This window comes from Onychomys torridus, chromosome 15, assembly GCF_903995425.1.
Source record: "Onychomys torridus chromosome 15, mOncTor1.1, whole genome shotgun sequence".
Taxonomy (NCBI): domain Eukaryota; kingdom Metazoa; phylum Chordata; class Mammalia; order Rodentia; family Cricetidae; genus Onychomys; species Onychomys torridus.
The window spans coordinates 20546292-20560726 of NC_050457.1; the positions used below are offsets into that span (position 1 = coordinate 20546292).

At 41.7% G+C, this 14435-nt stretch overlaps 1 protein-coding gene across 1 annotated transcript in view; it reads left to right on the forward strand.

Moving 5' to 3' along the window:
* Ankrd31 (ankyrin repeat domain 31) overlaps window positions 1-12596 on the forward strand; it is a 158760-nt gene extending 146164 nt beyond the window's left edge. Inside the window, exon 27 of the mRNA XM_036207173.1 lies at window positions 12421-12596. Coding sequence (XP_036063066.1) covers window positions 12421-12566 — 146 coding nt within the window. The 3' untranslated portion in view covers window positions 12567-12596. The remainder of the gene's footprint in view (window positions 1-12420) is intronic.
* The last annotated feature ends 1839 nt before the right edge of the window (window positions 12597-14435 follow it).

The window sequence follows — 14435 nt, forward strand, 5'->3', positions numbered from 1 at the left end:
ATGACCTTTTCTATTTCCTTAGGGGTTATTGGTCTTTTAAATCGTTTATCTGGTCTTGATTTAACTTTGGTATGGGGGACTTATCCAGAAAATCATCCATTTCAGATTTTCAGATTTTGTGGAGTAGAGGTTTTTGAAGTATGGACTGATGACTCTCTGGATTTCCTCATTGTCTGTTGTTATGTCCCCCTTTTCATTTCTGATTTTGTTAATTTGGATGCTTTCTCTCTGCTTTTTGGTTCATTTGGATAAGGGCTTATCTATCTTGTTGATTTTCTCAAAGAACTAACTCTTTGTTTCATTGATCTTTGTATTGTTCTCTTTGTTTCTATTTTATTGATTTCAGCCCTCAATTTGATTATTTCCTGGTGTCTGTTTCTCCTGGGTGACTCTGCTTCTTCTTGTTCTAGAGCTTTCAGTTGTGCTGTTGAGTCACTAGTGGGAGATTTCTCCAAGTTCTTCATGTGGGCATTTAGAGCTATGAGTTTTCCTCTTAGCACTGCTTTCATAGTGTCCCACAAGTTTGGGTATGTTGTACATTCATTTTCATTAAATTCTAGAAAATATTTAATTTCTTTATTTTTTCCTTGACACATTGGTGATTCAATTGGGCATTAGTCAGTTTCCATGAGATTGTAGGTTTTCTGTAATTTTTGTTGTTGTTGAAGTCTAACTTTAAGCCATGGTGGTCTGATAAGATACAGGAGGTTATTTCAGTTTTTTTCTGTTGATGTTTGCTTTGTGACCAAGCATGTGGTCGATTTTGGAGAAGGTTCCATGGGGTGCTGAAAAGAAGGTGTGTTGTTTTGTGTTAGGATGGAATAGTCTGTAGATACCTATTAAGTCTATTTGAGTCATAATGTCTGTTAGTTCCCTTATTTCTCTGTTAAGTTTCTGTCTGGCAGACCTGTCCATTGGTGAGAGTGGGGTGTTGAAGTCTCCCACTACAAGTGTATGGGGTTTGATGTGTGATTTAAGCTTTAGTAATGCTTCTTTTATGAATGTAAGTGCCCTTGTATTTGGGACATAAATATTCAGAATTGAGACTTCATCTTGTCCTATTTTCCCTGTGATAAATATGTAGTGTCCTTTCCAATCTCTTTCGATGATTTTAGTTTTAAGTCTATTTTATTAGATATTAGGATAGCTACACCAGCTTGCTTCTTATATCCATTTGATTGGAAAGTCTTTTCCCTGCCCTTTATTCTGGGGTAGTGCCTGTCTTTGAAGTTGAGGTGTATTTCTTGTATGCAGCAAATGGATGGATCTTGTTTTCATATCCTTTCTGTTAGCCTGTGTCTTTTTATAGGTTAATTGAGACCATTGATATTGATGGATATTAATGACCAGTGATTGTTAATTCCTGTTATTTTTTGGTGGTAGTGTTGTGTGTTTCCCTTCTTTAGTATTTGTTGGTGTAGGATTATCTATTGCCTGTATTTTTATGGGTATATCTAACTTCCTTAGGTTGGATTTTTCCTTCAAGTGCTTTCTGTAAGGGTGGATTTGTGGAGAGATATTGTTTAAATCTGGTTTTATCATGGAATATTTTGTTATTCCGTCTATGTTGATTGAGAGTTTTGCTGGGTATAATAGTCTGGGTTGGCATCCATGGTCTCTTAGTATCTGCATAACATCTGTCCAGGACCTTCTGGCTTTTGGAGTCTCCATTGAAAAGCCTTTTTCCTTTGCAGCTCTTAATATTTTTTCTTTATTCAGTATCTTTAGTGGTTTGATTATTATGTGGCAAGGGGATTTTTTTTTTAATCCAGTCTATTTGGTGTTCTGTAACCTTCTTGTATTTTCATAGGCATTTTCTTCTTTAGGTTGGGAAAGTTTTCTTCTATGATTTTGTTGAATATATTTTCTGTGCCTTTGAGTTGGTATTCTTCTCCTTCTTCTATCCCTATTATTCTTAGGTTTGGTCTTTTCATGGTGTCCCAAATTTCCTGGACATTTTGGGTCATGACTTTATTGGCTTTAGTGTTTTCTTTGACTGATGAATCTATTTCCTCTACCATATCTTCAACACCATATCTTGCATTCTGTTGGTTATACTTGCATCTGTAGTTCCTGTTTGTTTACTCAGATTTTCCACTTCCAGCATTACCTCAGTTTGTGTCTTCTTTATTGTCTCTATTTCAGTTTTGAAATCTTGAACTGTTTCCCTCACTTGTTTAATTATTTTCTCTTGACTTCCAAGGGATTTTTTATTTCTTCCCATTTTTTGTTTGACTTTTCCTCGATTTCTTTAAGGGAATTTTTCATTTCCTCTTTTAAGATCTCTAATATCTTGTTAAAGTCATTTTTATGTTAGATATCTTCTGTTTCTTCTGTGTTGGGATATTTAGGTCTTGCTGATGTAAGTTCTAATGGAGCCATGTTGGTTTTTTATGTTGTTGATTGTATTTTTGCACTGGTGTCTACCCATCTCTTTCTCCACTTGGTGCAAGCGGTGTCTCTGTCTGAGGGATCCTTTCTTGGACTGATTGATAATCTTGATCCAGTGGAAACTCTTGGTCTTGTCGATGCTGATGGACTCTTTGTCTCAGGGAGCAGCTCTTAGTCCAACTGGTGCTAGTGGGCTCTGTCTCAAGGAGTAGCTGCAGTCTTACCATGTGGTAGATGGTGGTAGTCTGACCTGTCTGCAGGAGGTCTGCTTGCCAACTAGCCTCTTAGTCCAGTCGGGTGCTGGCAGTCTCTGTCTCAGGGAACAGTTGTAGTCTCCGAGGGTGGGTGGGATTTGAGGGAGGTGGGTCTTGGGTTACAGGGTCTGATGGGGGATGATGGTAGTCTAACCTGTGTGCAGGAGTTCTGCCTGCCTACTGGCCTGAAACTGGAACTGCAATGGGTGGTGGTGTAGGGGTGCAGAGTTGTGCCCCTGGGCCCAGAGCCTAGGGGCTGGGGTGTTCGGGTATGAGGATAAAGACGCACCTCTTAGTCCAGTTGGGTGCTGGCAGGCTCTGTCTTAGGGAACAGTTGCAGTCTCGGAGGGTGGGTTGGGTAGAGTACCTGTCTTATGTTCTTGTGGTTATACAGTGAGGAATGGAATTGGTATATTGTATAGTAACTCTAGGTTTTATTGAAGAATAGCCAGACTGTGTTCCTCATCATCAGAAGTGTTTTACATTCCTGCAGTAATGATCAAAGTCTCTACATCCCCAGTAGTATTTGTGTCACTTCACTGTCCTAGCCACAGTTGCTTCTAGGAAGTTTTTAGATATACCATCTTTGATAATTAATTCCTTTCTCTGAATCTGTTCTAAATTCTCTGAGTGGTTTTCTTAAAGTGTCATGCATGGGAAAGAGTACTTTTCCTCCCCAAAAACTTGTTCTGTTCACGTGTTTTCTGAAAACTTGCACTAAAATGAATCTTTGCTTATTAAGCTAACACTGCTTATCAAATGGAGATGCTATCCTGAGAAATAAAGGAGGTGCAGTCTCACAAATGAGTGTCACTCACACTTGACTTGATTGTCAAAAAGCACCTTAACCTCCTTGGATCCTGTCTTTAAAAAAAAAATACTATGCTGACTGGTTTTATGTGTCAGCTTGACACAAGCTGGAGTCATCTGAGAGGAGGGAGCCTAAGTTGAGAAACTGCCTCCATAAACTGGGCTGTAGGCAAGCCTATAGAGCATTTTCTTAATTAGTGATCATTCAGGGAGGGCCCAGTCCTTTGTAGGTGGGGCCATCGCTGGGTTGGTGGTCCTGGGTTCTATTGGAAAGCAGGCGGAGCAAGCCATGGAGAGCAAGCCAGTAAGCAGCACCCCTATACGGCCTCTGTATCTGCTCCTGCCTGTGGGGTCCTGCCCTGCTTGAATTTCTGTCCTGACTTCCTTCAGTGATAAACAGTGATATGAGCATGTAAGCCAAATAAACCCTGTCCTCCCCAACTTGCATTTTGGTCATAGTGTTTCATAACAGCAGGAGAAATCCAAACTAAGATAAGTACCTCCATCCTGGTAGGTATCTTCTCCCAGTTTTGTAAAGACAGGCTTCCTAAGTATGTTTCTTCATTTGGAAACTTAGTCTGGGAGATCAGATCAGTAAACATGGGGTAATGAAAGGCTTAAGAAACCTAGCAGTTCTTGTAATTCTGGTGTTTGGTTCCAAACTGTCCTAATTTTCTTCTCTGTTGCTGTGATAGAGCAATGACCATAAACAGTTTAGGGGAGGAAAGGAGATGTTTGGCTTGCAGGTTAAAGTCCACCATCAGGAAACCAAGGCAGGAACCTAGAGGGAAGAACTGGAGGAGAGACCAAAGACACTGGTTGGTTTGGGGCTTGCTTTCTTAGACAGACCACCAAGCCCCCCCTAGGAGGTGGCACTTCCCACCGTGGGCTAGGCCTTCCCACATCAACTAACAGTCAAGAAAGTGCCCCACAGACATACCTCCAGGCCAGTGTGATGGAGGTAATTCCTTAGTGAGGTTCTCACTTTTGAGGTAGAGACTCTAATCAAGTTGACAAAAGTACCAGCATACTAACCCTAACTACAGTAGGTCAATTTAATCAAATCACAGAGTCAGGCCTAGTGACCTCTTTATTTTTAAGTGACTCCTATCACCAAGCCTGACTGTGGATCTTGTATGAGATGTAGTATATCATTTCTTATGCAACTGATAATTGATAGCTTCCTAAGGGTGAAATTGTTATGTCAGTGTCTCTCTTATTCTGTCCCTCTGTCTGTCTGTCTGTCTGTCTCCTCCCCCCCTCTCTCCCTTTCCCACCCCACTCCACACATATACATACATCACACCCACAGCTGTTTCCAGGAAAATCTAGCGAACCTTTCTCCTCCTAGTTTCTAACCTGGAAATAAAAGAGGAACTGTATCATGAAGACCATCTGCTTCCCAGTTTTTCCCCTGTTGCCTATGTAAACAATTTCTTACTATGAATTTCTTTCCAAAAATCCTGATTGCCCTTTACTTCAGATACTTTTAAAAACATGTATGCTAATTTGAAAGCTGTAGAGGTTCCAGGGGCTATCTAACTTCTCCATACTTGATCTGAGCCTGAAAATCCACAGACAGACCCTTGCTGAATGCTGTTGGAGTTTCATTTCAACTTTCTTGATTAATATTCTTTTTGTTGTTGTTGTTGTTTGTTTGGTTGGTTTTGTTTTTTTTTGTCTTGTGAGTTTTTCGAAACAGGGTTTCTCTGTGTAACTTTGCTCCTTTCCTGGAACTTGCTTTGTAGACCAGGCTGGCCTCAAACTCACGGAGATCTGCCTGCCTCTGCCTCCCTGCTTGATTAGGATTCTTGTGTCCTTGTTTTATACATGACAGTATAAGTTAGAAAAATGTAAAATGCTTTAACCCAACTGCAAGAGAAGCATTCATGAGAGAATTTTTCTTCTTTCTTGCATATCAAAACAAGTCAGGGGGTTGGGCGGTCGTGGTGCACCCCTGTAATCTCAGCACTCGGGAGGCAGAGGCAAGTGGATCTCTGTGAGTTTGAGGCCAGCCTGGTCTACAGAGCTAGTCCAGGACAGGCTCCAAAGCTGCAGAGAAACCCTGTCTGGAAAAAACAAAAAACAAAAACAAACAAACAAACAAACAAACAAAAAAACAAGTTAGGGAAATAAAGACTTGTCTCTGACACTATAGAGACCAGACTAACCCGTATGGGGACTTCATGACCCTACCCCAGGTCATAAGCAAAATCTGTCTCTTGTGTTTCCAGCGACCAGTCTTTGAAGAGTGTTTTTTGGAGAGAGGAGGAAAAGGGAGAATTAGAAAGAGCATTTTAAGCTGGGCGGTGGTGGTGCACTCCTTTAATCCCAGCACTCGGGAGGCAGAGCGAGGCAGATCTCTGTGAGTTTGAGGCCAGCCTGGTCTACAGAGCGAGATCCAGGAAAGGCGCAATGCTACACAGAGAAACCCTGTCTCGACAAGCCAAATAAGTAAATAAATAAAAGAGCATTTTATACTTCTTACAGCTAGGATGGCCATGTATTTACGTTTGACCAAAGCACATGTGCACATACATGTATGCCATGGTGTGCATGTGGAGGTCAGTAGACCATTATAGAAGTGTATTGCTTCAATGACTCAGTATAAAAGCCAAGTAAATAGATGTTTAAGAAGATAAGGTATGGAAGAGGGGAAGCTGAGACTGTGTATGCCTCCTCTTATAAGAAGTGTATACAGGCCTTAAAACAGTGCAGCTAGAGTGTCAGACCTTAGGCCTGGCCTTCTCTATTGTACTTCATCACTGGTTGCCTGGCTTTTATCCTTCTGAGAGATCGAAGAGGTCTGGAGTTCCAAGAGATTCTTGAAGGCTCTTATTTCTTATAGTCCTCAACATCCACCACACCATAGCTTCCAATAAATATCCATGGAATAATGTTCATTGAATGTATGAATAAATGAATTTAAGCATGAATATGATCTAAAGGACTCTGTTTTAAACAGGATTTAGTTGGATGATCTTAAGTAGGCATGTCAAGATCTCAAAGACTATAATAGAATTCAATAAATGGTAAAAGCAATTTTAGTTACTATTACCTCTTTTAAAACATTTATTGTCTCTGTGTGTGTCTGTGTGTGTGTACACACATGTGCACATACATGTATGCCATGGTGTGCATGTGGAGGTCAGTAGACAACTAGGAATGGGAAAGAGAGATCTCCTTGGGTGGGTGGATGAGAACACTAGGGAACAGGATGGTTGACTTGGGGAAGGACAGAGAAGGAGAGCAAGGAAAGAGATATCTTGATAGGTGTCAGGGAGAAACCTGGTGCTAGGGAAACTCCCAGGAATCCACAAGGAGGACCCCAGCTAAGACTCCTAGCAACAATGGAGGGGGTGCCTCAACTGGCCTCCCCCCGTAATCAAACTGGTGACTACCCCAATTGCCATCCTAGAGCCCTCTCTGAGAAGTGGATGGGGGTGAGGGGAGATGGGGGTAGAGGAGAGGTGGAGAGGGAGGGGAGCTGTGGTTGGTTTGTAAAATGAAAAAAAAAAAAAAAGACTTAAATAAAAAAGTTGGGTGGTTAGAGAGGTGGGGAAGATATGGAAGGAATCCGGAGAGGGGAAAACATGATCAAGTGTTGTATGAAAGTTTTTTCAATTAAAAAAAAAGTATTTTTTAGCTGAAAACTCAGCAACAAAATCCCCAAAAGGAGCAGGTGATGGGATAGGAACACGCTAGGACTGGGGGCCCAGAAGAGACACTAATTCTGGAGCTGTGTTTCTGACTACTTACTTTCCAAAAGACTGTTTCGAAGTAGGCATTTAAAACTACATACATACTTCTTTTCCAGAAAAGAAAAAAATGTAAGTGGCAGTGGGCAGGAGAGATTTTTTTTGGTTAGTGTGATGGCTCACCAGACTAAAGTGCTTGCTGCCAAGCTGACTACCTGTATTCAGTCTCTAGGACCCACATGGTAGAGGAGAGAACTAACTCCTGAAAACGGTCCCCTGGCTTCCATGTGTGCTCTGAGGCATCTGCATGCCCCCTGCCCCACACACACAATACATACAACTATTCTTTGACAGGGAAGGCTGGATACTGGCAGTCCACAGCGGATATATCAGCAGCACAGTCATCCTGTCTTTCTGCTCCGTGTTCCTCAATACTGTGTTCTTAGCTCAGCTCACGGCCCCACATTGTAATGAATAGCTAGCCATCACATCTGAGCTCTAGACATTAGGAGGCAACCTTAAGGAATTTTGCCTAATGTCTAACCCAGAACTATGGCATACATTTCATTGGCCAGAATTTAACCAAATTCCACACATAGCTGCAAGGAGAGTTTTGCATATAACATATTAGCCAACATTCTGTCAGCTGACAGAAGAAACAGCCAGAAAGGAAGTAACCAATAGTTTCTGGCAAAAGTCCTTCTTAGGTAGCAAAATGTATCTATTGCTCTTAATGTCACCAAAGAAAAGAAAATGCCTGAAAGAATGGCTTAGGGACGAAAGCTTCCTTTTGGCGCACAGTTTCAAAGTCTGTAGTTATTTGGTTCCATGTGCTTTAGCAAGACACCACGGTGCCAGAAATGTCCCTTCGTGGCTGACTAGGAAGCAGAAAGCAGGAGAAGTGGTAGCCCAAGATAATATGTGCCCAAGGCCTTCCCTCAGTGACCTACTTCCTCACCAAGGCTCTACCCACTGAAGTTTCTGCAATCTCCCAAATTAGCACTACCAGCTAACGACCAACTATTCAAAATAGGAGCCTGTGGAGAACATTTCATATTCAAACCACAACACAGTAAACAGAGAAAATACTAACTTAGACACAGCAAATTATGTTGGATACTTTTACACATTACAAGGAATTTTACACTGGAGATTGAAGCAGTAGGCCTGTCTGAACACTGGATTTTTAAAAAAGGGTGTCACAATTAAGAGTCAGGCCAATTATAAAGAACTTGAGTCTCTAAAGGAGTCTTGGCCTGAGGTGATGGGGTATTGCATTGGCATTGGCACTGGCATCTACCCCCTCAGCTGAGGCCTCCCTACTCTGCTCCTTTGCAACCATAGGAGACCCCAAGTCTGGTGTGTCAATAGACCCCTGCTTCCCCCGGAAGTTCAAGATCAGCTGAGCAACATACTGGGATCTCATCTCAAAATAAACAAGTGAAAATCCCTTTTGTTTTAGTGTCCATAGAAAAGAAGTGTAGGCAAAGACTCTCTGAAACCGTTCTTGTGTATAGAGCTAGGATTGCAATGAGGCTCTTGTTAGCAAGACATGCAACAAATTTCTCCCTCTTGAGCACCAGAGTTAACTAAGCCTTGTACTCTCGTGCTCAGTGAGCTGAGAATACAGTTTGAAAGAAGAATTTTGATTCATACACAGATTAAATTCCTGACCTAATCAACAACATATTCTGGGTTGCTATCTGATCAGTCACTGCCAACAGAATCTTTAATAGGCACTTGCCTAGGTCTAGAGATTTTAAAGGTATTAAGTCCATATGAAAGATGCTCATACTAGATATCAGGATGGTATCAATGAAAACAATAGTTTTATTTTGTATAACCAGAGTGGATAGCTTCTAAAAATTCATATTATGCAGTATTAGTATGGACATGGAGGAGAAAATAGCCACCATCGTAGATATTCATATACTGTCAGTGGAAAAGAGGACTTTAGGTGGACACTGGCAGACGTGTCTGAAATGTAAAGTATGTACATATCCTCAGCCTAGTTACTTTGCTTACAAATAGCAATCCTACAGAAGTATTTGCACATGACTGAAATAAAGCATAAAGTAGAAATAAACGGTCAGAGATTAAGCACTCAGAACATAACTAATGTAGGTGCAGTTATCATATGGAGGTGAGAACCTTGGGTTGTGAGTGTTACCTGAGCAGTACCTCCCATCTCCAGCTTTTGTGGGATACCTTGTTTCTGAAAACAGGGTATGGTGATACATGCCCACAGTTGCAATTACTTGGAAGGTTGAAGCAGGATTGCCAAAGCCCATCAATTCAGTTCAAGATCTGTGAAAAACACAACTGTTAATTGTGGGGGTCCCTGCAAGCTTTACAGCCAGCAGGACAGGAAGCAGTCCACGTAAGGGAAAAGTGAAACTCTGTTCAGCCCAATTTAACCAGTATAACCAGTGCTGGACCAAGACGTTGCAAGTCTGACATCAGCTTATATATTTTTGCCATACATAAGCATAGCACAATTTTGGAAAGAAGTTTTCAGATAACAGTTAATTCAAGCCATTGAGTACAACAAAGCTTAAGACATGTTTACCTTAAAGCTCTTTACAAAGTACATACAGCTTTGTCTGTAAGATGAGTTCTTGTTGACTTAAAAACTTTGCTCAAAACAAGGATCTAGAGAGAATGACTGAGTAAGCACAATGTCCGTAGGTGTCAGGGTTGGCCTGGCCCTAAGATGACACAGAAGTCACTTAGGCTCTTGTAAAGTACAAATGACATCTCTCACAGGATGAGTTTTATGGCATAGAAGTAATGCTCAGGATTTAGGGGGGAAGAGTCTGGGATCAGTAAAACATAAATTCTGGGAGACACAGGCGGAGTTTGGCTCAACAGACAGCAAAGGATCACTAGGTTGTAAACTAAATCCATTCCCAGAATTCTAGGAGGAGGACAGGTTAAACATCTCTCTCCTGTGAAGGATGTCTGTGAGTTTGACTTCCCTGGCTTCTCCAGTGCTTTTCTATGTGCACAAGGACGTGTGTGGTGTGTGTCTGTGTGTGTGTGTGTGTGTGTGTGTGTGTGTGTGTGTGTGTGTATGTGTGCATATGTGTATATGTGTGCATGTGTGTGTATTGTTGTGTGTGTCTCTGTGTGTGTCTGCCTGTGTGTGTCTCTGTGTGCATGTGTGTGTGCACGTGTGTACATGTGTATATGTGTATCTCTGTGTGTGTCTATGTGTGCATGTGTGTGTGCATGTGTGTACATGTGTGTATGTGTGTGTATCTGTGTGTCTGCCTGTGTGTGTGTGTGTGTGTGTGTGTGTGTGTGTGTGTGTGTGTGTGTAAATGTAGATGCACACGAGGCAGCCAGAAGTGAACCTTGGCTATTGTTCTTAATTGCTGTCCACCTTGTTTTTTATTTCGTTTTGTTTGCCCTTTGTTTATTTTGCTTTATTTTGTTTTGAGTTTTTTGGTTTTTTGTTTCTGCTTTTGTGACAAGGTCTCAGTGGCCTGGAATTTGCCAAGAAAACTAGGCTGGCTGGCCAATGAGCTCCAGGGATCCTATCATTACTGCCTCCTCTCTGCTGGGATTACAGAGATATACTCTTACCCTCTATGCCTGTTTCTTTCCTTTTTCTTTTTCTTTTTCCTGAGTTCTGGGGAATAAAAATTAGGTCTTTAAGGTTATAAGGCAAGTGAGTACTTACTGAGCTGTCCCCTCAGTCTGTAAGTGACAATTTAAAACCCCACTCAGACTGACTTAAACCACTGAAAATGAAATTGTATTGACATTTGTACATGTCAGTAAAGGCTAGGCACAGAACTAAAGGCTTTATCTAGAATTCAAATAGCATGACTAAACATGGAATTCCTTTTCTTTCAGCTTCTAAATTCCAACCCCTTAAACTTGGTATGGTGATACATACTTGTAATCTACCATTCAGGAGGTGAAGGCAGGGAGATCAGAAGTTCAGGGTCATCCTGTTTCATGGTGAATTCAAGACTAGCCTGAGAGGCATGAGACCCCTATCTTTAAAAACAAACGAACAAACAAACAAAAAAAAAAGCCACGGCATTTCTAAGCGCCCCTTCCACACTGTGACTTCCCTAACAGCCTCTCATTACTCAAGACTGTCTGCCTGTTGATTCAAGTCTCAAAAGGGGGTCTTAAATGTGACTCTTGCCCAGACTCAACAAAGATCTCGCTCTGTCTCACCTCCTCTGAAGGGATTATGTCCTGTCTGAGTCAGTGCCTGCTTTGGCACAGATGGAAATGAGTCGAGACTGTGAAAATAGATACAGTCCAAAGGACATGGCCAAGTAAGGTGAAAGGAAAAGCCTTAGACAGGCAAGTTACAGGGCGGAGATAGATGGGTACTGGTCATCAAAAGCTCCACTGCCCTTAAAATACCTAATTTTACACAATATTTATATCTATAGGATATAATTAGTGGACTATATGGTGTGTCTAGCTAAAGCTGCCGTGATGAAGTTAAAAACATGCTGGCGGTCTCTGTAGAGTAAAATTTGGTAAGATTTGGTAATCGATGAATAACTCAAATAGCCAAGCTCTGAGGCTATTGGAGATTGAAGCAACCACTTTTAACACCATTCACCATTTAAGAAGCAGATAAAAATAAAAAATTTAAAAATTTAAAAAAAAAAAAACTTCTCACTTATGAAACAACTAGAAGTGCTGCTATTGCCTTGAGGTGTGTAGAGAAAGGGCTAGAAAAGCGGTCATCTGTCTGTCCTCTGTTCCGAAACAGCCTAAAATCAGCAATTATAGTGATCATAATAGCAACAGTGACTGTTTGCCATGTGCCAAGTAACATGGTACACATGTGAGATTTCATTTAGTCTTCACAGCTGCTTTATTCACAACTCAGTGGAAGTTGAGGAACAGGAAGCCTTATTCAGCTACCTCCAGAAGCTTCCTTCATGCTCTTTCTGCTATAATTTTAGACTACAAGCAGCTCTCTCTCCTCCCCCACCTCCCTTCTCCCCATCCCACCAGTGCACTCTCTCGCTCACGCTCACTCTCTCTCTCTTCCCCTCTCTCTCCCTCTCTCTCTCTCCCCCTTCTCTCTCTCTCTGTCTCTCCCCCCCCCCAGGCTTGTCTCTCAGGTACAGAAGGTGGAATGGTGAATGTCCTGGTCAGAAAACCTATCAAGTATGCTCGGGCATCAGACATGGACTGACTGGATTCTGGATTCTAGACTATGTAATGCTTATGTTTAAATCTTACATTATAAAGGGCTGGTTTAATTCTGATTCGTATTTTGACAGACACTCCCAGGAAGTCAATGCAAGGCATCCCTCATTATCTACAGATAACAGAGATACTCTCCATCAGCGATCAGGAGCTTCTGCCATGCCCTGTAATGGAGCAGTACTGGAAGTTCTATGTGGGACGCAAGACGCTAACCTTCTGAAGACTGCTGTTCTCGGTAGCTTATTTAGTGGTTCTTAGAATCAGTGGCCGTCGTCTCCATCTTGTATGCTGTGCCTATCTTAACCTGCAGTCTGAATTATTACTGGAGATGTGTATTTACTGTGATAAGAAACTGTTGGGTAGGTTTAGTGCTTTTTGCTAATGAAATAAAGACAAACTGTATTGCGTCTCTTACTTTAGGCGTATTGATGTAAACTTAAAACTAGCTTTGCATTTGGCACGTCCACCCTTGCCTGAAGAGCAGTTCTCGCGAGGAAGTGAAGATACAAGTCAAAGTGACTCAAAATCAAACTGTAGAAGTGTGAAGGAAATGTAAGTTTTATATAAGATTTGTATAGGTAGTACTGAATCTTCGAAGAGAGAACTCCCCAAGTGCTGACTGGGTCTGGCTGTGCTCTTGACTTCTACACTGTCCTGAGTATTTGTAAGATAGTCAAGAGCTCTATCAGCTTTCTCAAACACTCTAATATTTCAGTAACCAAATTATTCTACTTCATTATCTCTGGCTCCCAAGTGGGCATTGGCCTGACATTCTGAGTCATTGCTTCTCTCCTGTTGTGTAGAAAAGTGAACATTGCTATAAAAACCACTAGAAGACTAGAGAGATGGTTCGGCAGAGTCCAGTACCCATGTGGCAGCTCATAACCCTGTGTACAACTCCAGTTCCAGGTGCTCCAATGCCATCTTCTGGCCTCTGTGGGCACTGGGCATGCATGTGCACAGGCATGCGTGTGGACAACACACCCAATACACATAAAATCATAGTTTAACATGTTTAAACAGTAGAACATGTCTGGGGAGATATGGTATTGGCTTTGGACAAATCTATAGAACACTTAGAAACTGTCTTTAGAATATGCAGTTGAGAGCTGACTCTGGGAGGTTGGGGATTACAGATCTGAGCAACTGAGAACAGAGGAAGGGTCTGTTCCTACCAGAGCTGGAGAGAGCTGTCTGCTGGGACTCTTCTCTAAGACCACTGGGCAGTTTGGAGGGCATTCTGTCTATTCTGGGTTCTCAGGGAAGCTTTTAAGCTTCTGGCCCTCAGCCATACGCAGGACCTTGAAGAATGTCCAGCGATCAAATCTACTTGATCTTTACGTCCTTTCTGTGAGACTAGCTTTTCAAAATTCCCTGCATATGCTCATTGTACATGGTACTGTATTATATAAGGATATTTTCATACAAGCTTACATTGCACATTGAGCATATTACCTCTTATCTGCCTCTTTCCTCTTTTCCCTCTGCCCCTCCCCCTTTTTCCTAGACAGTCTTGCCTCTACTTTCATTTATACATATATGATTTTACCTACTTAAAGTAGACACACTATTCATGAGAGAAAACAGGATCTTTGTCTTTCTAAGACTGGCTTAATTTTCTTTCTTTTTTTTTTTCTTTTGTTTTTTTTGTTTTTGTTTTTGAGACAGGGTTTCTTTGTAGCTTTGGAGGCTGTCCTGGAACTCACTTTGTAGACCAGGCTGGCCTTGAACTCACAGAGATCCACCTGCCTCTGCCTCCCGAGTGCTGGGATTACAGGCGAGCGCCGCCACCACCACCCGGCTAATTTTCTTATTTTCAGTTGCATCCATTTACCTGCAAATGGCATAACTTTGCTCTTTATAGCTAAAAACAAGTTCATTGTGTCTATGTGTCACATTTTCTTTACCCATTGCTCAGTGCTTGGGCACCTGTTGTGAACAGTGCTGCAGTAAACGTGGTTGTGCACATATTTATTTCTATGATGCATTGACCTGAGTCCTTCATCCTCATCAGCCCCAGTGCAGACTACTTACACACAGCAGTTCTAACCAGTTCTTCTTTCTTGTTGACTGAGCACTGTGGCACACT